The sequence below is a fragment of the Asparagus officinalis genome, chromosome 4, assembly GCF_001876935.1.
Source record: "Asparagus officinalis chromosome 4, Aspof.V1, whole genome shotgun sequence".
In the NCBI taxonomy this organism is placed as follows: domain Eukaryota; kingdom Viridiplantae; phylum Streptophyta; class Magnoliopsida; order Asparagales; family Asparagaceae; genus Asparagus; species Asparagus officinalis.
In genome coordinates, this window is record NC_033797.1 from 10,572,833 (window position 1) to 10,600,783 (window position 27,951).

Genomic DNA, 27,951 nt, shown 5'->3' on the forward strand with positions numbered 1-27,951 from the left:
CTGCGGCTAGGGCACAATCGGGAATCAGAGAGAGAGATGGGTTTATGATTAATGGTTTCGGGGTTTTTAGCACTTTTAAGCGCTAAAACCCGCTATTTTGCGCTACAGACCGCTTTTTGAGCAAAAGGCGGTTTTCTCCGCCAAAACACCCTGCTATCCCCTTATCAGCGCGGTGAAGCACCGCGACCGCGATTAGCGGCGCTATAGCGGCGTGATTTGCCACTTTTTACAACACTGCTTTTTACCATTAAATTTGTAGTTCATGTTTCCTTTTTATGGTCTATTCATATTTCTTATAATTGTTAAATTCTTTATGTTGCAGGCCTCCTCTGTTAACCGTATATTAAAGAAAATTAAGTTAAAATTCACCAATGCGTGGTTATCTTTTCTAAGGTTGCCACTTCCTCTTGATATATACAAAGAGGTAACTCCTGGAACATCCTTTTAATGTTACTTTTTCTATATATGCTGTTTCAAACCGATACTTTTATTTATTTTCTGTAATCAAAATTTAATTGTGTCAAATATCATTGTTCATGCAATTCTATGAATTGTCGCCTTCTCTCTCGTCAAAAGCTTCTGCATTTTGCTTTCCCCGTATTTATTATGATGTAGAAATGGAAGCATATAGCTTTTAGGGAGCCAAAAGGTTTTTTACTTCTCATAAGAGCATGAATGAATGGCTTTTTGCCATATTTTTTTGTCCTTTGGTTCCCACTGGTCTCAAATAACATTTTTGAAGTTTATCTGAATGTGAGCCAAATTCGTAAGCCTAATTTTCCCCTTTCCTTTTTAGCTCTTATTCTGCTTTTTCTATGATTTCGGTTTTACTTTAGAGCTTTATCTTATACTTACCTTCATTTTGAAGGAGAAAGCATATTTCTTAAGGTTTTGCATACTTAAAGGTATTCACATTGGTTCTACCTTGCTCTTGTCTAGGGACATATTTTGTTATCTTTCTAATACTTCAGACATAATTGTTAACATGGAAGGTGTTCCAAGAGATCTTTTTTCTTAATGTTGTGACTTCTGCAGTTTTACTCGATTGCATGAGAGCATAAACTGCAGACTCAGTAAAATATCCTACTTACTTCCTGGTCTTTACTGCCTCATGGCTATACCCTTTATTTTCTGTATTTTCAATCTACCATTTTAGAGGGTTGAAATCAAGTTATTAAACAGTTGTAAAACATGATAAATTCCTATTTTGATGTGAGAAGCGTAGGATACTTCTATGGAGATTGTGATGATAATGTTTGTTTGGATATTCTTGCTAATGAAACAAGTTGTGTTTCTTTTATTTTTCTAATTCTTGTCGTATTTTTAGATTCTTGTTTAACTGTCATTTTAAATGTCAGGTTCTGGCGACTCTTCATCAGAATGTACTCCCTTACATGGCAAATCCTGCAATCTTGTGGTAAGAAATACGCTAGACCTTCTATTGTTTAATGTAGCTGTATATTCTGCCACCTTTCAGTTCTGATGGAAGTTCTTTCAACTTTTGCCCTTTTCCAGTGATTTCCTAACAATGTCGTATGACATCGGGGGTGTCATCAGTGTCATGGCACTTAGTGGCCTGTTTGTTCTTATGACAAAACATGGCCTTGAGTATCCTAAGTTTTATGAAAAGCTTTATGCGTTACTAACACCGGCTGTTTTTATGGCAAAACATCGGGCATTGTTTTTCCAAGTAAGTTTTATAAGCTTGTGCTATTTATTGTTTTCAAAAATGTTGATTTGCCTGCCATAGAAATATAGAAGCTCAGTGGCAAATCAACGTCAACCAGGATATTGGATGTTATATCTATGTGCTCTTAATTCTGTCGTTTTGATATTTTTTACCATATACATTGTGCATAATATTTTTTTTTAAAAATTTTGTGTAATTTCTATATTTGTGTGTTCTGAGCTCTATTTTTCTGATATATTTTGTAGCTGCTAGACACTTGTTTGAAATCTTCACATCTTCCAGCATATCTTGCTGCTGCATTTGCGAAGAGGTTGAGTCGGATGGCTCTTTCAGTGACACCATCTGGGGAGCGTCTGATCATTGCTATAATCCACAATCTACTGCGGCGGCATCCCTCAATTAATTTTTTAGTTAATAAGGTCTTTATCTTGCTTATTTGAAACTTTGTAATCATGTTAATTCCAAAGGAATCTTCTGATATTCAATATCCTGAGTACTGCAATGAATTGTCAGTTACTTCCTAGGAAATTGTTAATCTTTTTATTTCTTGCTTTCATACTGATTCTTATGGTGGATTATCTGCAGCAGGATGAAGAGGCGGATGGAGAGGCTTCTGAGGGTGGTGATAATTCTAGCCAAGATGCTGGGATCATTCGTTCTGTTGTTCAAAGCAAGAAGCATGGTATTGATCCCTTTAAAAGTGAAGAAAGTGACCCTTCTAAGTCAGATGCCATGCGTAAGTTTCTTAATTCCTTAACAAATATAACTCATAATTTGAATGGACATGTTTTGGCTTTTAGTTGCTAACTCATCTTGTTTGCTTGTACTTCTATAGTCTATTATAGTTTTTGCTCAGGTGGAATAATGTGATAGATTACGTTTCGGGCAAGCTTGTCAAGCACATACAAATTATCTGTCCCATCTGGGAGCACATAGTGGATAAATAGGTTATGCACCAATTGATTACACTGGCACAAAAATTTTAAGATACACAAATACACACACACACACATGGTAAAAATATTGAAAAAGAAAAAAAGAAGTATGAGAGAATTATTGAAAACTATTCAATTAGGAACTTTGTAGATTGTATTTATAAGCATTGAGCACTATGTGTAACTATGTAAGAATCAAATAACTCAAACAAGAAGATATTCGGCCCCATTTACGCATCCTTATTATCTATCATCTTCATAGCGAACATGAAGCAATATATGACTGCCTCAGACACACAATCAATCTTCTGAAGGCTAAATACAAGGAAAGAGATCCCTGTTGATTAATTTTCATGAGTTAATTTGTTCTAGTTCTTAATTTGTTCTAGTTCTTCATCTCGACATTAATCATTGTTTGCTTAAATTTTTTTTTTCCTTTCACCATTCTATCCATTTGACGAGGAAGGTTAGGTTCTTTGACCTCTCTTTCTTTTAAAATCTGCACCTCTCGTCTTATTTAGTATTTTAGTTGTTATCCATCCTTTTTTTATATTGTCCAGAATTTGTTGGCAAATGCGTCTATATTCCCCAGTACCCTCTATGCCACACTGACGTAAACATTACAAAGCGGATTTGCTATGCTGCTTAATGCAAATTCTAGAAGATATGTGAAGTCAAGATGTGTCTGGCACGATATTAGAATCTGATAGTTCTCTGGAATGTCACTACCTTGTTCACTATCTCGTCTCTAACAAACACTAGAATTGAAGGCCATAGGTGATGACATAATTAATTGCAGCTGCAATCAAATTTCTTAAAAAATCATGAGCATACATGAATAGGTTATTTAAAGAATTTAAGCAGAAAATATATTTTAAATCTGAATTATGCATTCAAACATAAGCTACGTCAACCTGAACCAGAACATGAAAATGCGCATAAATTCAGTCTCAAATTCTCAATTTAAGTAAATTAACTCTCAAGATTCAATTAAAATTTAATCTCATGTTATCATTTCTCAATCCAGTCTGATTTCAGTTATAGGGAAGCTGAAACCTATTTTTGTTTGATGTTTTGGGGTGCTTGATTTATCAATGTGTTCTACTGGGCAGCGGGGGAATGGAGATTTCAGATTTTAAGGAAGAATAAGATTTGTGCGGCCAACCCAAAAGCTATGAATAAAGGCTTTGTTGTTGTTCTTGTAATTAAGGAAAAAACTGTACTTCCACTGTTCTTTGTCATCATAACGTTTTTTTTGGGTGGTAAATGAATGAATTCCATTAACCAAATTAGCGTTAAGTACATATACATATCCAGGTATTCCTGGGAACAAAACTCTTTTAGAACAGAAAATGCTCTACATTACAGAGCATCTCTAAACAACCAAAAAGACACCATACAAGTCAACTCCACACAGAAAGCACTCAAAAACAAAACTCCAAAACCAGCCTTGTGGAGACTGAAACCATCCTTCTAATCACCAAGACATAGTAGAAAGCCATACCTCAGCAGCAAACTCACATTCAAAAGACAAATGGTCATGGCTCTCTGGGGCTTTCTCACATACCAAAGACATAGTATCATTCGTAACACCAAATTGATTCAACCTATCAAGAGTTAAAAAGCCTGTGTGGCGTCGCCAACCAAAGCACAAATGTATACTATGGAATATTGATCTTTCCCCAAACATTTACAAGTATAAAAATAGCATTGTCCCTGGAGAACCTTACTGTCACCATTAGGCTGAAGGGCCATGGTTATTGCATAATGTTATTATGCCAGTATGACTAGTTATATTCTAAATTGCACTTTGGGCATACAAGCAACAAGGTACATGCATGACAATATATATAAGAAAATAATATTTTTCATACTTGTGTATACATGTTTTATTTACCTTACTGTATATCTGTGTACAAATTTCTTTATAGAATGTAAATTGATTATTCACAACACTGCCAACATTGCATAAATGGGCTATTGGGAACGTGTTTGCCACAGGAAGTTCCTTATGGGAAATTGATACTCTACGACATCATTACTGCCCAGCGGTATCCAGGTAACCACACCTCACCTTCTTCTGTTTTGTTGCCGGTCTTCATTTCCTTAACTTATATATGGTAATATTATTTTGTCGTCAGATTTGTTGCTTCCTTAGAGAGTGATCTGACGGTTAGGGCGAAAACCTCTGAGGTCACAGTTGCAGATTACTGTTCTGGTTCCTATGGCACATTATTCAAACAGGAGGTTTGCTTCCACGTTACTCTGCTTTTTCTATTATTTCTTATATGACTATTAGAAACATGACAGAGTTGCTCGTGGATATCTTGTATAGTGAATTGCTATGGGAAGTTGACGAGTTTTTTGAAATTTATATTTTGACAGGTTGAACGAAGAGTGAAACAGGTTCCACTTGCATTCTACAAAGCCACGCCAAACACTTTGTTTTGGGGTTCGGAGTTTCCAGGATGGTCTTTTCAAGATCCACGCGATAACAAACAAGAAGGTCAAGATGTTGATAAAGGAGTGTCTAAAACACTTGGCAAGGATCACACAGGATCTGTGAAGAGGCAACGAGTAGAATGTGTTTAATTTAAGGTTTGAGTAACGGCAAGCAAATGCTTTTCTTTGAAAGATTTTGTCAGCAAAACTGAGTTCATTGGTAATTGAGGATGTAATATGATAAAAATGAGAGAAATTAGGTGAGAAGATTCTTTTCATTATTATATATTTGTCATTTTGCTTGAAAAATGTTCCGGTGTCATATTAGTTATTGATATTACTCGGTCTGACATGGATGTTTGGCAGCGCAGATATACATGTTCCCAAGTTTTATAGGTCTTTTTAATTATACACACATTCCTGTAATTAATCCGGAGTTGATCATGTGAGCATTCATTATTTCGTTGTCTGGATCAGTTGTGAAATTACGGATATGGGTGCTCTTCGGGTTTTTTTTTTCTTCCAATCTTCTTCTCGTCAAACTAAGCTAGTGTTTTCATATCTACATGTTTCATATAACCTCTCAAATAAGCAAGTTTTTAGGACTCATTTTAAAAAATTAGCATTCCTAATCTTTTCAAAAATATAGCTTACAAGGTCACCTATTGACTATTTTACCGATAAATTTTAAAATAAATAACCTATCATAAAAGTCAATAGTGAAAAAAGAATAGCATAGTTCGAAAAGCTCTAAAAACGGACGTAACAAAGAGAGGCCACATCCATGAGAAGCAAGTGAAGGAAAAAGAATATTACCAACTAATTCTCTTACATTTTACATGGACCATAATAAATGTCTAACGCTCGGTCAACTAGTTAAGTACCAATGCATCCTCATCAGTACATCCTACATGAGAAGTGTGAGAACAAGAAGTATCAAAAAAGACCTCAGGGCTCCGAAGAAATGAACCGTCAAGCCTTGAACTCAACTCAACGCACCCATCAACGTGACCAGTTCTTGGACCTGACCTATTTGGGCATTGGCAGGCCAAATCCCAATGCAGTACATGCAGTACTATTCTCCAAAACCGAAGTACCAGTTCATAGGAAATCACAGGCCACAGCAGTAGTAGCAGTAGTAGTACTACTACTACTACCCTTTTTTTGCAACGTACAGTTGTACTGCCCTTTCTCCATCCCCCAAATCTTTTGGAGTTTTTAACACTATAAATTGAGATACAGATGGAGATTTCTTGAGGCAGGGAGAGGAGGTCAGTGGCGGAGCTTGGAGATATCAGTAGCAGTGGAAGGGGCATGCAGAGGAGATTATATATGTTGATATGCTTCCTATGCTTCCTCTCTCCTCTGCCTGCCCCATCCACTCCTGCTGTTATCCCCTTCACGCGTCATACTGCGGATTAATCCCGTGTCCTCCTATATTTTTTTTCCAGTTGTTTATATGTTTTTAAGTTTTTTACTTTTCGAAAAGTGTTCGTAAAGTAATACCTTAGATTCAATCTAAGGTAGAGCCTTCAAAACTACATTACATGCTACCAAATTACTCGATCCACTCCATTCGTGTTGATTTATATACAAATGAAAAATTAGGCGTACTGAATTGTAGACCCACGCATCAAGTGATTGTAAAATTAATGGTTTTACGACAATATAACTAAAGATACAATAAAAAAAATATGTAATCATCATTATTTTTATTTTGTAGATGTTTTGAGACATTTAGATCACGATGAATGGAGCGGAACATCAATTGGAATAGTCTAATCCATGAATTAAGAAGCGCTACCTTAGATAGTTAGGTTGAATCTAGGGTGCCATATTGTGAACACTTTTCCTTTTTTACTTTTAATGTTTATATGAAATGTGCATGGAGGCTGTTAAATGTAGCCACGTACTAAATGTGTTCCTTTTTAAATTGATTTTGTCGTTAAGCCTCATTTTTATTATTTTTCTTGACAATTAACATGGTTACACAAAAGTAGGATTCAGGTTGATATATATTTCACGAATAATGCTTACTGCATGACTAGAACTTTTTACTACTTTGGTACCGTCATTTCTGGCAGTGTGAGAGTAATTTGAGATGAGCACTTGGCGGTGAAATAAGCATTCATCATCTAAGTATGCTTTGTAGCCGCTTTATCACTCAAATAGGGCACTCAACAATCCTTGTAGCAAATCATAGCAATATACAGTTCATTGCATATTCTGTAGTGATACAAGATATCTTGGTTTCCAATTTATTAAGCGACTCTTTTTCATACCTAAAATTATTAGATCGGCTCTCGGCGTTATTCGAATGTAATTTGCAGATGTTTGCTAGACTCGACAACTTGCCGCCGATGCGTTAAATGGGGGATTTTTTTTTTTAAGTAAGCATGATGAGATCTCACGATTGCTTACTTTGCATATAAGCAAGCATCAGATCTCTGAGAGGCTCAACAATGTGGACCTTGCAAAAGTTGCAGTCCTCCTCAATCTTAGAACAGGGAGAGCATTTCATTAAACAACATAAGTTATCTACAAGTTAAATCAACATAAGTTTATTGATCTCAACAACATAAGTTATCTACAAGTTAAATCAATAGCTGCCACATCGAAAAAAAAAAACATAATTATCTCTCATAAAGTATTTTTAGTCATTATTCCTTTCCCCTTTCTGCTTTTGATTTTTTTGTTCCGCCCACGTTTGGTAGAGAACAGTTATTTGTGTCAGTTTCTATGAAACAATGTGGAATAGATACACAACTACACAAGTGGCTTGTGCTTGATAGAATCAGTAGAAGTCAGTATCTGCAAGGTAAATAAAAAGAAAAGGTAAGCGAATTGATATGATACAGGTAAAAAAAAATGGTGGTAAACAGGAAGTAATCAGAAAAGATGAGTCATTCATCGCCGCGTGATGATGAAGAACAACGTCGGTATCTTGGTGCTATTTTACCCTTGCTAGACTAGATAAATGGAAAATCTACATAAAGCCAATTTGGATTGCAGAAAAACTGTTGTTGTTGTTGTTTTTTTTGGGCAATGAAAAAAAAAAGAAAAAAAGAAAAAAAATTATTGTTCATATCTATATAAAGGTATACATATAGTAAATATTATTGTATAGACTTCGCTGCACTTGTATATTTGTATATAGAACTCAATGACAAAGCCCAGTCGCCCGAAGTAACTCTTCTTACATCCTAATTCCTGTGGGCATTTTTAAAATGAACATTGATAATAAGAATTAATGAGATTGATGGTTTAGAACTAACCTTCAAATTCTATTCTCAATGAACCGCACATAAATTATCTACATTTGAATCAGCAGGGTTAGCCAGTCTTAACTTCTTCAGCAAACAATTAGCGGACAGGTGCTATCCGTGCAGTTTAGCGAGACTGAGAGAAAATGAATACATTGTTAGAAGTTCATAAAAGAAAAGGCATGAATAATAAATGATACTATAAAACAAAATCAATGGAATTCAAGGTTCATCATCTTACCTACAATTTTGCGGTACCCTCCAATGGTGTTCTTTGAATCTCCTCGTTGCTGGTGGTGTAGACATAAAACTCCGCCAGTTGTCAAGCATGACTCCAAGATCATGGATCTTCCTATGCAAACCGATACAACAATTTGCATGCATGGTGCAAACCTTATTAAAATCTCTGCTTGGCTCACAAATTCCACCGAAATAAGCAGTATTCAGAAATACCATCTTTAATCCCAATTCCTTGATAAAAGGATCATATTTAATGATGTTAAGCACATCTTGGTCATGAAGCCCAGGGTGCTTCTCTCGTGATGAGTACCAAAATTTGTAAAATTCAATAGTTCGATTGTTGGACTTCACATAGTTAAATCCTCCATTTGGTCTGTTCGCTAAATCTGACTCGTCTCCTTTGAATTGATCACAAGCTATCTGAAAATCACCATCTGGATGAAACTTAGGCATTGGATTGCGGAACCACATAATATCCGTATCCTGCAGTTAAATTGCAAAAGTACACCGGCATATTCATTGCACACCATAGTTTCAGGGAAGTGTTGCGCAAGAAAACATACGAATAAAGCACATAGAAAACATGCTATGCCAAAGGAGTCATGTTTTTCCGTCGCATAACAAAAGGAATGCTACTGAAGTCTGGCTAAAGTTGCATGCAATAAATAAACTGCAGAAAGCACATAGAAAAATTGAAGGAAAAAATAAAATTGAGACACCATTTTAAAGTCAACTTCTTAAGTTTTGATATACCACTGAATGCAGTTTTCTTGTTTAACTTGAACTGCTATGCATCTTCTTGGTAAATGAATTAAAAGGAAGAAAAAAAAAGAAATACCGTGAAAATGAAGTTGTATCCCGTTTCAAGAACCAAGCGCAGGAAATCAATTCTCCTCCACATCATTTTCAAGTATCCATCTGTCATAAAATCTTTTTCTCCTGAAAAATCTTCTTTCCCTGTAACAAGGGCAAAACAATGGGGGTGAATGGAGGTGCATCGACCATATGCCTTCTTATCAAGAGTCACCATCACCAAGTGATCTAGAAGCTTCCTTGTTCCTTCACCAATGCGGAAGCTCTCTAGAAAAGTATCTAGAATTGAATTTGGTGAAGCCCAGGCTTCATTCAGAGTGGTCAGAATCACTGTTTTATCTTCCATCGCTGCTTTCTTCAACACTTTCTCCAACCTAAATCGCTCGTCCTAGAAATTATAATACATATGAGTAAACTTTCGTACTACGCATCCAATATACGTAATATATACAATTCTCATAGAAAAAGTGATATACGATAAAGAAAACCAATCTAATTCAATTATTTCGAATTTGGATCATCTCCATTATAAAAAAAAAATAGTGGAGAGAGCACTACATTTAATTCCAAATGTTGATTATCTAGTAGGTGATTGTGATAAATTTTAAATGTGACACTCACCATACCTCTGTGTATTGCACTCGTTCGTAATTTGCAGTTAATGAAAAATCATATTCATCCATTAGCAGTCCATTAGCAGTGACGGAGCCAGAACCCAAGGGATAGTGGGGACAATAAAGTATAAATAATTAAAATATTAATATGCAGATCAACTAAAATAAATTTATTAGTCCATTCTAACACTAAAAGAATTGATATTTTCCAATTGTCTTTGATGAGTTTTCATATTTTGGAATCTTTGTACAGTCAACTCGTTATTAATCGTCTCAAATACATCTCTCTCAATAAAAGTAACTAGACAATCATTCAACAGTCTTTCAATCTACTGCAAAATCAAGACTTCAAAATTTTTGATAGCTAAAATTACCCTTTCAACAATCTTTAGCAATAGATACAAGTGATGCTAACTTGACAACCAAATATACCCATGGATGAGCAAGATTCCTTTATATTTCCACCAACTTCTTTATAGGTCGATAATCCCTCTCAACTCTAAAAAGTCGTTGCTAATGCGTATGTCAACAGTGTAAGTATCCAATTGATTACCATAATTACTATGAGATTACCGGCGGAAAACTTAGTAGAATGCATGCCATGAAGCCTTCCCCCCCCACCCCCACCCCCACAACCCAAAAAAAAAAAAAAACAGACCCACCCCCACAACCCAAAAAAAAAAAAAAACAGAGAAAAAAGAATTCATTTAATTCCACAAATAGTCTGGAATGAAATTAAATTGTAAAATAGTAGTAGTCGTGTATATAAGATCAAGTCGGGTCAAAATCATAATTGGGTCATAATAATAAATGTAATATAGCGTTAGATATATTGCAATAGAAGTTTTTCAATGGGGGTATTTGCACACTGTTGTGTACGTAGTTTCACCACTGCTAATTAGATAATCAATAATTATGATTAAGTAGCGGTTCCTTCACTACTTTTTTTTAATAGCAGAGAGGACCTCATTGTTGTGATTATTTCCAGATAACATTAAAAAATATGCAGATTAAAAAAAATAAAGCTAACAGCCTAAAACTCAATTAAAAAATATGTTTTCTAAAGAGACCAATAGGATTTTAGCACTACTATACCGAGCATAGTCAAAATTTCGTTTGAACTCAGCTAATAATGTTTCTAATAGCACATTAAGTAAAGTAAAGACATTTTGTATATTGATCCCCAAGACCATCAATTTTTGTATAACACCGGAGTCTTAACATTTCCATATTGAAACCTCAAATCATTCAAAGTTGGGTAAAAGTTCACTTCCGATTACTTTCTTCTTTTACCAGCTAGAGTACTCGGAATTGTTTAAATTCTATTTAATAAATAGAGTGTATTCCTAAAATGTTAACTAATAAATGAGTATCCAAGAAACAAACAAAGAAGAGATTGCCTGACTTATAGGAGATGATCAACTTGAAAATATTAGTGCGTCAGGTTATAATATGAAAACATGAAATGTATTGGGGTCTATGTGCAGAAAAGTTACAAATTTAATGGTTTTCAACTTGGAAGAATACAACGGTTAGTTCTATACCATACAATCCAACAAGATAAACATGTACATGAATGTCTGGATAGAAAGTACTACAAAATTTCTTCTTGCAGACACAATAATTTTCATTTTAAAGCTGCAATAACCATTGCAAAGCAAACAAATTCATTTGTACACGTTTCAACTTGCTAATAGAAGTTCATAAACACAAGTATTTTGCCCGTGCTCGCATAGATGAGTCTTACATAGTGAATGTATCATAACCCCCCTCTCAACTATTTTAAATCGAGAAAACCCCCTTAAGCTTGTACATATTAGATAACCCCATCCTACTTTGAAAATTGGAGAAACACCCCCCCCCCAAACTATGGCGTGTCTCATAACCCTTCCCCCTGCCCTGCCCACCAAAACCCCCCCCCCCCAAACTATGGCGTGTCTCATAACCCTTCCCCCTGCCCTGCCCACCAAAAAAAAAAAAATCTTTCACAATGTTCTCACCAAAACCCAAAACGTTATTTCAAAATGTAAAATAACTGAAATATTCTTTTAAAAATCAACTCATTCAATTAGAAAGAAACCACCAACCGGTGAAAAATATTTTGATTAATTTACAATATCCCCCTCCCCCTCTTTCTGTAGTCGTTCTCTTATCCTAAAAAAATAAGAGTAATTTTTTATGATTGAGGTATTTTTCGTCTTTTTTCAGTCACCTACTTATCATATGTCATTGCTAGACCTAATGGTATTAGCTTTCAGGGTGAAAAGTAAGAAAAGTTCATGGTAGTTTCTCGAATTTTTAACTTGAGGGGGTATTATCGAAAATATGCTCAAACCTGAAGGCAGTTTCTTAAATTAAAATAGTTGAGAGGAGCTTTCTTAAACACACCTCATATTAAGGGGAGGTTAAGTAAGAAAAGTTTAGGGTTTTCTCAAATTTTTGTAGTTGAGGGAATTATCTACAATATATGCTCAAACTTGTGGGAGGTTTTCTCAAATTAAAATAGTTAAGGTTGTTTTCCAAAATTGATCTAAATTTTATGTAGAGAGGTTCTCTACATGAGTTTTTTCTTTAATATCTATATTTAAATATACTAGGTTTTATACACGTGCAATGCACATGGTTCAATACCATGATTAAATATTTTTGGCTTATTTTCTAACTAAAATTTATTCCTCAGTTCTACTTTAATAGTTTGTGCTCACTTTTATCTCTTAACTTTAATATTAAGATTATTTATTTTCTTTGATGTTTCTTTAAATGGGTCGCACCCAATTGAAATTTACATATTATATTTGAATTGACAGAAAATAAATATAATTTGAAGCTAATTTGAATTTTTATATTATTTTGACTGACATGAAACCAAACTTTACTTAAGAAAGTATAATGTTGTTGTAAAAGTGAAAAATATTGAAATAGTATTATACAAGAAAGGTAAATATTTAAAACCAATAAGGCAAAATGATTGATTAAAAATATTTTAAAATGATACAAAAGAGAATATAAAGTTTATTCCTAATCATTGATAGACTTCATAAAAAATTATAAACTAAAGATTAATGCTAACTCTAGTATACTTTTATATGATAAAAGCATCCACATAAACATATAAAAGTACTAAAAAAAGTTCATGAAACTCCCTTATAAAGATTCCTAATTTCACTCAAAATAATTAAACTATTTTATAAAATATTTAGAAAATATTATCTTTTATTCCTTCTATTTTATTTTTTTATTAAGCTAAGAGCAATCCTTCTTCACCTTTAATTTTTTTCCCGGGCAATTCTAAAATAGTGTTTTCATCATCTATATCGATTATGATATCAGGTTGGAGTTTTATTTTTTGTGATGTTATCTTTCCTAGGCTCGTTAATCTTTTATCTTCTCATTTAACTTCACAAAGAAGTTAAATGTATTTCCAATGTTCAACACAAACTTCTTGGATACATGCTTTGATTTTTTTCTATTTTAATAAGAATAAATATTAATATCATATATACAAAATTCTTTGTATTCCTAATTTATTACTTAAATGAGATTAGGAGCTAACTTTTTCTTCTCTACAATGAATTCTTTTAATGTGCATCGAATAAGAGTTTCTATTAAGTCAATAATATTATCTTTGTTCTATTGCTATCATTTTCCACAAAGATCTAAATTAAATACCTGCATATTTCATTACCAATTTGTCTTAGATTATAATATTAATATTTAAATTTTTTATTATTTGAAGAATAAAATATAAAATTTATGAATATATTCTAATTTTTCTTATCTCTTTCATGAAAAATTCTTCTTTGATTGGGATAAAATTATTAAATTATTCTTCAATGTAACTCAATCTTCTGCTTCTTTAATAGATATGCCTTATGTTAATGCCAATTCAAGTGATTCATAGACATTTTCTGAACTTTAGATTTATTTCCATCACTTTCCTATTTGCAATGAAAATAGCTTTATTTTTTTAAGGATATATCTGAACATTCTGATAGTTTCTTCATATGTAATTCATTATATTCTTTTATCCTATAAATATTATTAATATCAGAGATTAATGTTTCTAAATTATAATCAATTAATGCTAAGCTATTATCTTATAGTCTTTTATCATTTTTATGGATTTAAACATCTACGATTAACGTTACTAATATATTTTTGCTGCTCCAACTTATTAGTAAAATCATATGTAGCTACTTTAATTTATATAGTAACAATAATTTTAAGCTATACTATTTTTAAAAATTTTATTCCTTAACCGGATGTTTTTAATCAATTCTTATTACTTTTGTTTATCAGTATCAACATAAACTATTTTTAGATGCTAAAAATGGATAGTAAACCCTAAATTAGAAATTATATATATATATATATATATATATATATATATATATATATATATATATATATAAATATAATATGCTAAAAAAATATACTTTTCTTTGTCAAGTTTTAAAATTCAGCGCCTTTTTTGGTTTTAAACTTTAAGGTATGATTTATAATTTTTAAAACTTTGGGAGTGTTTTAAATAAATTTACCAGTATCAACTTAGACTATTTTTAGATGCTAAAATTAGATAGTAAACCCTAATTAGAACTATATATATATATATATATATATATATATATATATATATATATATAATATAATATATATATATATATTAATATATATATAAATTAAAGAATATTAAAAAATTATATTTTTCTTTGCCAAGTTTTAAAATTTTAGCTCTTTTTGTGATTTTGTACTTTGAGGGTGTGAATTATAATTTTTAAAACTTTGGGAGTGTTTTTAAAAATTTTACTTTTAAGTTTGATAGTTGTAACTTCTATATTTCATGTGTCGGTGATAATTTTTAAATGTCAGGATATTTTTTATAACTTTAAAATTTTGATGGTACTTTTTGTAATATTAAAACTATAGATAAATTTTTGAAAAATTTATATTTTAGCAGTCTACCAATAATTTTTAGATTTGATGTGCACTAGTTATAAATTCTAAAATTTTAGGATTTTTTACGATTTTTAAATTTTGAAGGAGTTTTATTTATAATTTTTGTAACTTTAAGGTTAATTTTGATAAATTTTAAATTTTTAGGTCCCTAAGGGTAATCTATTGAATTCATCTTTTCTTTTTTGCGAATTTTAAAATTTTAGAATGTTAGGGTAGTTTTTTATAATTTGAGATTTTAATGGTGTTTTTATAATTTTTGAGACATTGAGGGAGTTAATTGAAAATTTTAAATTCTTCAGAGGTTGCTGTTAATTTCTTGATTTCATATTTATTGTTTTAAGTTTTAAAATGTCAGAAATTTTTAGGTGCATCATGGTAATTCCTTGAATTTATCTATATTGTTTGTAAGTTTTGAAATTTTAGAATTTTAAGGTACTTGTTTGTAATTTAAACTTTTGAGGGTGTTTCTATAATATTTGAGACATTAAGATGTTAACTGCAAATTTTATATTCTTCGAAAACTGCTGTTAATTTCTTAATTTTGTTCTTGTTGTTTTAAGTTTTGAAACATTGGATGGTTTCTATAATTTTAAACTTTTTAGGGTATTTTGTGCAATTTTAAAACTTTTTAGGGTTTTTTGCAATACTTCATGTATAATATGTTAGCTACGTATAATTTCTTTATCTTAACAAACTAATACCATAAAGATGTTTATATATTTTGTTAATATTTTTTTTAAATTGTTAAGCTGTAGATATTTCACGTAGGATTAGGGTAGGATGTAATTAAGATTAGGATAAATTAAGATATAAATAAAATATTTAAAATAGTGAATGGTAATATTGACTATAGAAAGATTTTTTCGAACTTGTACTTTTAAAGGGAGTATGATATAATATGATAATTTTGTGATTTTTTAAAGATGAATAGTTATAATTTGATAAATATTACAAAATATTTATTAGTAGAATTTTTCTAATATTAATAATTTTAATTTAATGAGTATTCTTTGATAAATATATTTTTATATTTAAATATATGATTATGAGGTTTTATTAAAACGTGGATAGTTATAATCTAATAAGAATTACTAAATATTTGACTAATTATAAATAGTTTTAATTTAATGAACATTCTTAGGTGAATATAAGATTTGGTGTCCACTTATCATCTTCTCATAGGATAGAGACACACATGCGTACTTATAATACGACACATGCGCTTTGTGTACTTTCATGATATGATACATGTCAATTTTAATGTATTTATAAGTTCCACCAATTTCACTTTATATATAAAGAAGGGATAATAAAAGTTAGATATCAATCAACATATTATGCAGAGTATGATCATTTTTTCCAGCTAGATTGTCACTTATTATTTTCTTTACTACATGAGAAATCAAGGTTTATTTTTTATATTTTAAATTTCAAATTTTCAATGTCATGGACAACTCCAATCATTTAAAGCGGTAAAAATCCACCGGCCACTAATTTCAGCGAACTAACCAACTTATACAATGAATGCTTTAATTTAGGTTACATACTTAAATAATTCAAATTCCCAATGTAGTCAACTCCCTAAGATAAATGATTGAAACAAAATCAAAACACACACAGATATTAATTATAGCAGGTGGTTTCTTTGATGTTAGTTCCTTAAATCTTCCATATTTAGAATTTAGTCCCTAAGTCATCGAAATTTCTATGAAGTCTCCCCTATTTTAATCTATTTCCAAATTAGTCCCTCAAATCACTGAAATTGCTATTAAGTCCCACAAACCAAGTTAATAACAAATTAGTCCCTAAACACAATAGCAAAAGTAGAGGTGGCAATTTGTGACCCGACATGCTGACCCGACCCAACCCGACCCGTTTATAAATGGGTGTCATTTTATGTGGGCCGGGTCATAATCAGGTTGACCCAAAGAACCTATCTATTAATCAGGTTATAAACGGGTCAACGCGTTGACCCGTTTACCTTTAACCTATTTACCATTGAACATTTAACATTCAAAATTTTTAAAAACACGCTCATAAAATATTAATACTTACAAACATTAATAAAATCTATAAATAACACACAACACTATCAAAATTTTGCAATTTTCATAAAACACCCTTAGAGGTTCGAAAATTGAAAAACATCCCGAAAAGTTAGAAATTTACGAAAAACCATGTGAATATCAAAACTTACGAAACAACAGAAATATATAAACTATAAACAACACTACGAAAATTTTTATAATTCAAAAAAAACTCTAAAAGTTTCAAAAACTACAAAATGCACCCTCAAAAAATAAAATTTATAAACACACCCGAGAAATATCAAAACCGAAAAACAATACTATAAAATTTTACAGAAATAACCCAAAGTAGAACTAGCAATAACATGGATAAATGTGAAGCAACTTAGGAGAAATGGAGGACCTACAGAAATTTCAATTATTTGATAGACTAATCTCTGTTAATTGCTATTTCAACTCTTAATTAAAGGGAATTAATTTCAAAATAATTTAAAATTTGAGAGACCTAATAGAAATTTCATTGATTTGCTAGACTAATTTTAAAACAATTTAAGAATTAAGGAATTTAATAGCAATTTCAATGATTTGAGGGACGGATTCAAAATATGGAAGATGTAAGGGACTACACGATCGAAAGCACTCTCTCTCCGTAACCAATCATCCATAATATCAAATAAATCATTTTCTTCTTTGTCAAATTTACCAATAAACCATCCTGAAATAGCTGACCAAGACCGGGTCAGACAAACAAACTAAACCAACCTCAACAGGGACCCACAACTTTAAGCTCAAAGGGTAATAAATCTCTCATTCCCGAAATCAATAATTAATGCCATCAAATCCTACTCCAGCTGGCACTCAGCGAAATATCACGCCGCCACAACAGCAACATGGCAAACAGAACCACACAACAAACTTTTTTTAATGATGATTTTCTCCACACACCCCCAGATCAACTATATTTGCAAAATTTAACCGCCAAATCTGGATATTTAATAATTTAACCCTCCATTCCACCAAACTGAGCTAAACTACCCTCCCACGAGTTATATTGAGTAATACATCCAAGACAATAATAACCTTTTCGTCAGCGGTTTAGCTGAAACTTCCCCCGGTTCGGCGTTCCATAGTTCAAAATGAAAAAGTTTTTTTTTTATGATAATAGTCCGTTAAATCTTTAATATTTCGACTTAGCTCCTCAGATATTATTATTTGATAATATAGGTCGGCGAGCGCTCAAAGCATCAAAATTTGCCACTAGGTCCCTTACTTCTTGAAAGATGTTTCAAAATTATCCATCCGATTAACAGCAGCGGCAGCAAGATATAGGAACGGGAGGACCTAATTGCAATTTTAGTGATCCCAGAGGCTAATTTCACAATTAGGTTTGAGGATACTTCAGCTCAATGTGTTCTGGGGCTCTAATTACGCAAAAAAAAAAGAAAAAAAAAATCTCGTAAAAGCATGACCACGTGCTAAAGGAGAAACAAATCCATGAATCCTCACCGGATTAAAGCCAACAAGCAGCGAACCGATCCGATTCATCTCCGAACCTCCGCCGGCAAATAACCGGTCGAAGGAGCTGAACGCCGGCGAAATGGGGACCGCTTCCTTGTAGAGGAAGGCGAGGGGGAGGGCGACGGCGGTGAAGAAGAGCGCCGCCTTCAGCCACCTCTGGGCCGCGCTGTGATCGGCGAGAGGCGAGGTCGTCATTTTTAATAGAGGGGGGAGGGGGGAGCCAGGGTTAAGTTGGGGTTTTCGAAGTTTTGAGAGAAAAAGGAGAGAAATTGAGGAGTTTGGGATTTTTTGGGTAATTGTTGGAGGGGCCCGCGGAGACCCGCTGAAATTGACTGCAAAATGTGGATTATTTCTCGTGACAGAATCGTAACGAGAAAATATGAATTTTGATGGACCGTACATGTTAGTGTTCTTTATTGTTGCTTGGTATATACGTGTTCTCTACTACTGGTGAGCCAAAATTTAGACCACCTCACTAATTACTAGCTAGGTTTCGATGCATCACTTATATTGATAAGTTGATGGAAATCTTTAGATAAAGTTTAAAAATAATCAAGAATATACATAATAGAATCTTAAATTTTTCGTCGTCTTTGATACAAATTACAACGACTTTAATTTTAGGAGAGAAAAAGAGGATCTCAACCTATTTTTACCTTATATATGGTTATACATATGAATTTACAACCAAATTGTACCTATCTGACCATGAATTTATTCTCCTTATTAAGATCTTATTTTTTAAAAAATGGTAAAAGTAATAAGAAGTATTTCTAACTTCCTGCTTAATTTTTCTCCCCCCCCTCTCTCTCTCTCGAACATCAGTCTGATGTCAAAGGATAATGCCCACGTGCAATTAAATGATGGGTCCTATTAGAAAAGACATTCAACCGTGACAACTTTATTTTGCAGCAAAAGATAATCCTATGGAAACTTGCTACAGAAAATTAGAAAATTAGAGAAGACTAAACATTCTCCTAAATTAACTACAAGCCAAAGGCGGCAAGAAAGAGATTTAGAAAATTAGACCAGACTAAATATGGACAAATTTTCATAACCAACCTATTTTGAATTTTATTCCTAAAAACAGACTCATTTCAAACTTAATTTCAAAAAACAGACCCAGTTGACTAAATCTGGGTCCGTTTTTGAAAAAAAAGTTCCCAAACTTCACGGGAGTTGAAATCCCGTGAAGTTTTTTTTATATAACAAAACTTCACGGGACTTCAACTCCCGTGAAGTTTGAGAATTTTTTTTTTAAAAAACCGATATAGTTTCTGTCCAACTAAGTCGGTTTTTGAAATTAAGTTTGAAACATGTTTTTTTTTGGGAATTTTTTTGGCAAATAAGTTGGGTTTGAAAATTTGTCCTACTAAATATTCTCCTAAATTAACTAGTGCGTGGGGGCACGTCGGCGGCCGCCAGAGCGGAGCCGTAGAATATTCAAGAGGGGAAGGGGGTAATTGACTAATCAAGGAAAACAAATATTTTAGAAAAAAATCAAATGCTTTTTATTGAACGACTTATCTATAAGATCCTAAATAATGCGGATGCAATATTCTTCACGCTTCTGTCGACATTATTTTTCTTCAACTTAAGTATTTGGTCTTAATTAGGACAAAATCAGAGGAAGGTAAAGGATCAACATCAAATAATTTGACATTAATAATTAACTAGTATCTCATTACGATATGATGGTAGATAAAGTCTTATTGTTTAAATTTGATTTAATTATTTTAATTAATTAGGTAGATGTTTCCATCTTCTCCTCTTCAGAGGAAAACTTTCCTCTCGACAAACAGTCCATGTTGTGGCTCGCAGCTAATATCTAGACAGGCATAAGCAAAGCTCTTCTAGAACAAGGCAATTCCTCATGGACTGTTACCATCCGTGGACAAGGGGCTTATTTGCATTTTAATACCTCAAAGTTTCACTCTTGCTAATTTTGATATCTCGAATTTCTGTTTTTTACAATTTTGGTACCCCCCCCAATCTGAAAAACATGAAACTTACAGGAAGGTCGCAGCTAATATCTAGACAGGCATAAGCAAAGCTCTTCTAGAACAAGGCAATTCCTCATGGACTGTTACCATCCGTGGACAAGGGGCTTATTTGCATTTTAATACCTCAAAGTTTCACTCTTGCTAATTTTGATATCTCGAATTTCTGTTTTTTACAATTTTGGTACCCCCCCCAATCTGAAAAACATGAAACTTACAGGAAGGAAATCTTAAACCCAAAGCTTCGCCCTCATTTATTTTTAAACTCAGCTTACTTCTACATGTACCTGTATACCCAAAAAAACTTTCTTTGTTATCTTTAAGCCCAAAACATCTAAGTGCTAACCACAAGGGTTGGATGTTAACATGAATTTCCAAATTTTCACTTGCACGTGATTTTGAACTATTACCATTCTCCCAAGAGATCATATGAAAAGTGGTCACTTCCTCTAGACAGAAATTTTCCTTTTTCTTTTCCCCCCACCATTTCCTTTTTCACAGTTAGATAATACAACAAAATCTCTACAAATCATAACAATGGGAATATAATTCCTCACACATGTTTTTGTTCTTGTATGCATACAACAAAAGCCCAAGCAGCGCTAATCTCTACCTCTGCGTTATAACGAAGGACTGATTAGCGATCTCCCATACGCCATAGGCAGGGTCACTAGCTTCTTGGTTTTGCTTACATACGCCCTTTTCGTGAAGTTGTCGTAACCGTTTGCTTCAATCTCGTCAAGAATTTCCCGATACAAGTACAGAGAAGCATAAACCTGCGAGAAACCATGAACAAAGAGTATGCCAATTAGTCCATAAGTTCGTAGTAGTAAAAAAAAAGTTCGAATTCAAACAAAAACTTCGGATCTCTATGTTTTGATTTTGTTCTCCATCTTCTTAGTTAGGGTTAATTGCTCATAGATCCTCTGTAGAATCGTCGTTTCATGTTTACTACCCTGTAGTTTTGCTGCAGATAGATTAAAGTTTTTGGACCGTGTTACTTGATGAAATTTTGGCAGATACGGCCTCTGGGTGAAATTAGTGAGTCTAGCTAAGGGGAAAAGAGTCCAAAAAATTAATCCAGGGGTCTATCTGCAACAATGAAACTACATGGGTATTAAGCTCAAGATAGTGATACCGCGTGGAGTCTTTGTTCAATTAACCATTTTATTTAACCATCTGCCAAGAAATATGTCCAGTTAGTATATCAGTATCAATATTTAATTTACCCAGAAAATGAAAAGAGCATACTAGTGTCAAACAAATCCAAGCAATTCCGGTGACAAACAAAAAAATTGGCCATGGAGAGAATAACTGAAGCAATGTCCAAATACAACATAGGTCTGTGTCTTATTAATAGATCATAAGCTTAACTAGTGAACCTATAGAGCACAATCAGCGAAGTCACCAAGCCAATAGTTTTAAATCTCCTCTATCCAACATTGCAGTTTTAACCAATTGATTAATAATATTAGTGTTACGTTGGGGTGTTTAAGGTATAGGTTGGTGGATATATATGCTTTCAATGTGGGGCTAAACAAACTTGCCAGATACCAAATTATCTTACCGGCCATTTACTAGCTTGACTGAGCTCGCCCACTCCTTTCTCCGCTTCATGAAAGTACATCCTTGCCCTTGTAATTTGGTCCTTCATGAATTTCCTCCACTTATCAGTCACTTTTCCATTAAACACATCCTCTTCTGAAAGGCCCGCTTGTGCAAGTTCATCTTGCGGCAAATAAATCCTTCCCCTTCTTGCACTGAATCATAAATCAGCAATAACTTATAAGTTTACAATAATCGAATATTATTGAGGCTAAGAACAAAAGAGAGGTTTTTGGTGAATCTTTACTTACTCTTCACCAACATCCCGAAGTATGTTTGTTAGCTGGTTTGCAATTCCTAAAGCCAAAGCAGCGTTATAGACGCTCTCAGTTGTCGCCTGAGACTCTGGTGCAATCCCCATTACAGGAACACTTATTAATCCTACAGTTCCGGCTACATAATAGCAATAGAGATAAAGCTCATCAAAGTTATTGTATCTAGACTTCTTGAGATCCATCCTCATTCCTTTGATCATGTCCTTGAATGGCTGAAAAAAACAAATACAGGATCCATACATGAGGAATATTTAAGCTGACACAGTATTATATTATTTTTCATATTTAGCTGTGATTGGTTCTGTGGCCTTGCAAAGGTAGAGGAGAGAAAGGAGAGCGAAAAAGTTACGTCCCTTTCTTGGCGATATAAAAGAACTACAGAGGTAAATAACTTCCTAGACAAATAGCAGGGGTAGTTTGAACAACAGTTTCTTCCATGTAGGGGTGCTAATCCGTATCCGTATATGAGGAAATATCCGTAACCGTATCCGTTAGGATACGGATATAGATTACTCAAATCTATAACCGATATGATATGGTTACAGATATGGTTTTGTAATGAAATATTTGTATCCATATTCGAAATATCCGAATACATATTAGTCATACTCTTACGATAGTTTTGATTCTTCAATTATGGAATTGTGCTTAATTTTGATGATCAATATATCTAATCTTACCTTTTTAGTTATAATGAACATATTAACGACCTCTTTTGTATCACATGAACTATGTTGTTCTCAATACTATCTACTTTTCTCATATCCGTTTTGTATATGCATGCATATCCTCTTATATCCGCATCTATATCCGTAACCGTATCTGATTTTAGCGGATATGGATATGAATTTTCCATATCCGTATCCGTATCCGAGATGGGTAAGCAGACATGGATATGATAAGCATCATATCCGAGCCATATCCGGACCGAATGCACCCCCCTACTTCCATGTCAAAGAAAAATTTTCACTGATTCATATGAAACCATGATTTCTTTCCTTGTCATTTTTTTCGCCTTGACTATGTTCCTCACTCGTTCCCATTGATCAACATGCACAGAAAGGTTGCCTTAGTTTTCATAGCTAAGTTCACTTTCGAAAAAGTATACTACAAGAAGCAAAGATTTTTCTTTGTCGTAAGTGATAAAATAAAGTGAGAAAGTGTGTTGCTGTATTAATGATAAGATCAAGAAGACACAGCAAAATCTAGTTGCATAATCCTATACAACTTTCTGATACCAATGATGGTTGTCTGACAGGTATTCATCAGGTCATTGAAAGACCAACAAAAAGAAAGCTAATATGATGGATAGCAAAGCTAATGAACATGTTGAGGTAGTAAGATTTTATCAAATTTGTAGGAGAAACATACCTGAATATCAACTGGAAACTTTCTGACAGTATCAGATAGGGCAGCATCAAACATGTCATAGGGCCGACCAGCAAAAAGGTCCTCCAATCTTGACTCCCAACGGTCAAGAGCTGAAGTTGTGATATGAGATGCATTGGGTCCATCTACAAGCTCATCTGTCCTCCTACACCACACTACACATAAAATATGTATTACGATATACTGGAGAAAATTACTGGACTATGTCAAGGCAAAATTCAAATGCTAGAATGAATTATGAACTGAAGTTAGCTTTGAAATGCCTTGTTTTGTTTGTCTAGAATTTATTAACCATTATGTTTTTCTTCCACGAATATATAGGAAGTTATGCCGTCGAGAAATAGCTTGATGAAGGGATCCTTTTGCTTGTGAAAGAGTATATGGAAACACTAACAATTGCACGAACATTTCAGAATAAATTTTACAAAACCCCACTTTGTGTTGTGTCACTTGTGTGGCATAAAATTCCTCCAAACCTTATTAAGTTAAAAAATCCCCTGAACTTTAAAGTTCTACAAAACCCCACTGCACTACTAGAAATTGCCATAGCAGATTTAAACATGTGGGGTCCATCATTACCCAAAAAACTTTTCTCAAGAAAAGAAAAAAGAATGTAAGAATAAAATTGCCCAGAGAGCGTCATGTGATGTGACTACTTAGACTAACTTCCCTTAGTCATGGTATTTACGGTCAACAAAGTTCAAGGATTTTTGGCAAAACAACAATCGTTCATGGGGGTTTATGAAATTCACACTTACTTTATAAAAAAATGATAAATCGTCTTTTACTATTGAATCTCCAGAACTTAATGGTAATTGAGTGATTTTTCTTCAACACATAGAGCCATATTCATCACACGAATTCAGGCTTAGCAGATGAGCTGGCAATTCAGGAGCCTACCAAAGCGATAGGATAAACCAGTAGATATAAGAGTCGTGCTCCACATGAGAGGAGTTATAGCTTGTGATTGGAGTTATAGCTTGTGATTCCTGATGGTGACTTTACGCATATAGCATTCTAGATCGATATCACATCTTCTGTTTGGTATCTGCTGAAAATTACAGCAGATAGCCGATTAATGCTTTATGATATTCAAAGTTCGATGTTTAATTTATGCATGATGTAATTGTTTTTATTTTTTCTTTTCTGAACAGTGGTATTATTGCTTATTTCACATTGTGATTTGTATTTTAATTGGACAAGTAGATAAGATGCTTTACGTTTCTTCACCTCAGACATGCAGATCAAGATCTTATTAAATAATAGGATTGGCAGCATAATTCAACCAGATATCACATGTGTTGCTATTATTTAAAATATTGAATTCTTCAGAGGAACATTTCTTCATTAATAGACCAATAAACAAAGAAGGATAAAGAAACTTGCTCACTTCATAATTATTGCTAATTATTGTAAGATAAACATATACTCCAGAAAGAAGACTTCTTATTCTAGTATGTCTTTCCCTTCCGAGCAAACTACCTATGAGGTTAAAATTTGGTATCTTTTTTCTGATTTGAACACAAAATTTTCTCTCTCCTAGGTAAAGGAATATACTGTTATATTGCCAACAGTTTCCCAAAAAAACACAATTAGCTTGTGGCTGCCTATCCCATTAGAGTTTGATTCATGAACTTAGAATTTGCTTCGAAAGACTTATTAGATTCAGTTCATGATAATCAATTGAAAATTTGAACATATGGGAACACTTCATGCAAAAAAGGTTTAATTTCATCTCTCCTAGGTAAAGGAATATACTGTTATATTGCCAACAGTTCCCCCCAAAAAAACAAAATTAGCTTGTGGCTGCCTATCCTATTAGAGTTTGATTCATGAAGTTAGAATTTGCTTCAAAAGACATATTAGATTCAGTTCATGATAATCAATTGAAATTTTGAACATATGGGAACACTTCATGCAAAAAGGTTTAATTTCATCTCTCCTAGGTAAAGGAATATACTGTTATATTGCCAACAGTTCCCCCAAAAAAACAAAATTAGTTTGTGGCTGCCTATCCTATTAGAGTTTGATTCACAAAGTTAGAATTTGCTTCAAAAGACATATTAGATTCAGTTCATGATAATCAATTGAAATTTTGAACATATAGGAACACTTAATGCTAAAAAAGGTTTAATTTTATCTCTCATAGGTAAAGGAATATACTGTTATATTGCCAACAGTTCCCCAAAAAAAAACAAAATTAGCTTGTGGCTGCCTATGCTATTAGACTTTGATTCACGAAGTTAGAATTTGCTTCAAAAGACATATTAGATTCAATTCATGATAATCAATTGAAATTTTGAACATATGGTAACACACTGTTGGGGAATTTTAGTCTCTCCGCCTACTACGATCTCCGCAACTCGGAAGCCAACCCCACAATCAAGATATAAAACAACGACAATCAAGAAGAAAAACACCGAGATCTACGTGGTTCGGTAAACCAACTTCGACCTACATCCACAAGGCAACAGTACGAGAAATCAACTATGTATCAGGGAGAACCACAAGAGGAACCACTCAACGCTCGTCTCTCAATCTCTCAACTTCACGTACATAATCAACTCTCATATTCTCTCCAAAACCCATTCCGTATAATCTTTTGAACGGATAAAGATTGTGAAATCATCTTCTAATGTTGTAATCTTTTACACGGACAAAGTCTACGAAACTCTCGTCTCTCGCACAATATTCTTGAATCAGACTATCCCCTCTGCTAACCCTAGATTACAAGAATATTGGCTCTCTTCTTTCCTTGATTTTTCCTCCAACAATAGAAGAATATATATAGGAAAACAAAAACATTATCTCTAACCTAACTTCCTAATTAGAATATGATTCAATCTCCTAATCATGACGAGACCAAGTCTCCTAATCATGATAGATCTTTAAGCCTATCTAATTCTCATGAAGTTATACAAAGAATCAAAGACTCAATCCCAGCAAACAATTCATGCAAAAAAGTTTAATTTTATATAAAAATCCATATAGATTAACTTCCAAGCTGCTAGCATATAGGATGGTGTTCAGTGCTCACCATAGATTGCCCAGATGGCCTTCCTCCTTTCAGGGGTCATAAGCAGTGTTCCTGACAAAAGCAAAGTAAAACTTTAGATCATAAAACAATGCCCAATTATATAATTATACACCAAAAAATAACAGATTAAAGAGCTAACCCAAATAAAAGGTCTTGGCATACTCAGCACAAACTTCGCGACATCGATCATAAGCTTCCTTCATCAAGTCCATTGATCCAGGAACAGCCAACTCAGGATTCACATCAGTAGCAACGTTAGAACTCAGCTGCTCCCTAACTAGAGCAGCTTGCTTAAGGACCACATCATACACTTTTTCCTCAGAAGATATTGCAATTTCGCCATCTGGGTTGGCTACCAATGTAGCTAGCAAAGGGAAACCATCAGCACCACTTCCACTCGCAGTGCTCACTTGGGCGGCAGTCTTTGAATCTGTGTAAATTGAGAACGCTCTCAAAATGGGTTTTTTCCTCTGAGTTCTCCTGAGCAATCCAAGCCTCCCTTCTTTAACCTCAGATGACCCGAGCTTAGCAAAGAACTCCACCGGTGAAACAACCCATTGCATTTGTGCTGCCATTTTCAAAAACTCAGAGCTCTTGTAGGCAAAATCTCAAACAATTGGGCTCCTTCAAAAACAAACAGAGACGTTAAACTTCGCTGAAATTGAAAGAAACACGGAACCCCTTTGCTCAATTGAATAAAAAAACCTCACCTTTCTCTATCAAGAGAAGAGTTAACGAAATGGGTCTTCAATTATGAAGCGAGTTAAAGAGTGTTGGGAACTCTCGCACCAATTTTATACCCACAAACTCAGTGGTCTATACACTTATACCTAACATTGTGAATATAAAATGCGACCGGAAATAAATGCATGGAGCAGACCGAGCCCACCGCACCTCATCTGCTCAGTGCAGTGCTCAATCTCCGTCATCCACACAAAAAATATAGTTCATTTTTCGCCACTCATTTTCCAAATTGAGAGCGCAAAAGCTCTTTTTGCCGTATCAATAAAAGCAAAAATAGAAGGAAAAAGGGCTCCCTTTTTCTTGTCTGACACATGTAGAGCACAATCGACATTCGGAGCGGGGGGGGGGGGGGGGGGGGCGGGCGACCGTTAAAAAGCGGAGCAAACCTTGAGCTCTTAAAAAA

The 27,951-nt window shown here is 33.7% G+C and overlaps 3 protein-coding genes across 5 annotated transcripts in view; 1 reads left to right on the plus strand and 2 right to left on the minus strand.

Annotated features, from left to right (window-relative positions):
* LOC109836602 (nucleolar complex protein 4 homolog) overlaps nucleotides 1-5,441 on the plus strand; it is a 17,581-nt gene extending 12,140 nt beyond the window's left edge. For 2 of the 3 annotated variants that reach the window (XM_020404553.1, XM_020404554.1), the window contains exons 8-15: nucleotides 323-424; nucleotides 1,359-1,417; nucleotides 1,516-1,690; nucleotides 1,936-2,109; nucleotides 2,276-2,426; nucleotides 4,627-4,684; nucleotides 4,767-4,872; nucleotides 5,011-5,441. In XM_020404553.1, coding sequence (XP_020260142.1) covers nucleotides 323-424; nucleotides 1,359-1,417; nucleotides 1,516-1,690; nucleotides 1,936-2,109; nucleotides 2,276-2,426; nucleotides 4,627-4,684; nucleotides 4,767-4,872; nucleotides 5,011-5,217 — 1,032 coding nt within the window. In that variant the 3' untranslated portion in view covers nucleotides 5,218-5,441. The remainder of the gene's footprint in view (nucleotides 1-322; nucleotides 425-1,358; nucleotides 1,418-1,515; nucleotides 1,691-1,935; nucleotides 2,110-2,275; nucleotides 2,427-4,626; nucleotides 4,685-4,766; nucleotides 4,873-5,010) is intronic. The other variant, XM_020404555.1, reaches the window with a different exon arrangement.
* On the minus strand, nucleotides 7,567-18,675 carry LOC109836604 (uncharacterized protein At4g15970-like). Its single transcript, XM_020404556.1, has 5 exons — nucleotides 18,487-18,675; nucleotides 9,409-9,771; nucleotides 8,572-9,053; nucleotides 8,343-8,466; nucleotides 7,567-7,878 (listed from the first exon to the last, which is right to left on the minus strand). Exons 1-4 carry the CDS (start codon nucleotides 18,523-18,525, stop codon nucleotides 8,445-8,447), a joined length of 906 nt encoding a protein of 301 aa, XP_020260145.1. The 5' UTR covers nucleotides 18,526-18,675; the 3' UTR covers nucleotides 7,567-7,878; nucleotides 8,343-8,444.
* Nucleotides 20,929-27,774, minus strand: LOC109836605 (phytoene synthase 2, chloroplastic-like). Its single transcript, XM_020404557.1, has 7 exons — nucleotides 27,515-27,774; nucleotides 26,944-27,428; nucleotides 26,805-26,855; nucleotides 23,750-23,922; nucleotides 22,355-22,590; nucleotides 22,066-22,258; nucleotides 20,929-21,274 (listed from the first exon to the last, which is right to left on the minus strand). Exons 2-7 carry the CDS (start codon nucleotides 27,377-27,379, stop codon nucleotides 21,119-21,121), a joined length of 1,245 nt encoding a protein of 414 aa, XP_020260146.1. The 5' UTR covers nucleotides 27,380-27,428; nucleotides 27,515-27,774; the 3' UTR covers nucleotides 20,929-21,118.

Coding starts and splice junctions, on each gene's coding strand:
- LOC109836605 (XM_020404557.1), bottom strand. CDS start 27,379: ATGGCAGCACAAATGCAATGGGTTGTTTCACCGGTGGAGTTCTTTGCT. Junction 23,923..26,804: donor GGCCATCTGGGCAATCTATG/GTGAGCACTGAA, acceptor TTTTATGTGTAG/TGTGGTGTAGGAGGACAGAT. Junction 21,275..22,065: donor GTCAAGCTAGTAAATGGCCG/GTAAGATAATTT, acceptor GGTTTCTCGCAG/GTTTATGCTTCTCTGTACTT.
- LOC109836604 (XM_020404556.1), bottom strand. CDS start 18,525: ATGAATCGGATCGGTTCGCTGCTTGTTGGCTTTAATCCG. Junction 9,772..18,486: donor TGCTTGTTGGCTTTAATCCG/GTGAGGATTCAT, acceptor TATAATTTCTAG/GACGAGCGATTTAGGTTGGA. Junction 9,054..9,408: donor GATACAACTTCATTTTCACG/GTATTTCTTTTT, acceptor ATTTAACTGCAG/GATACGGATATTATGTGGTT.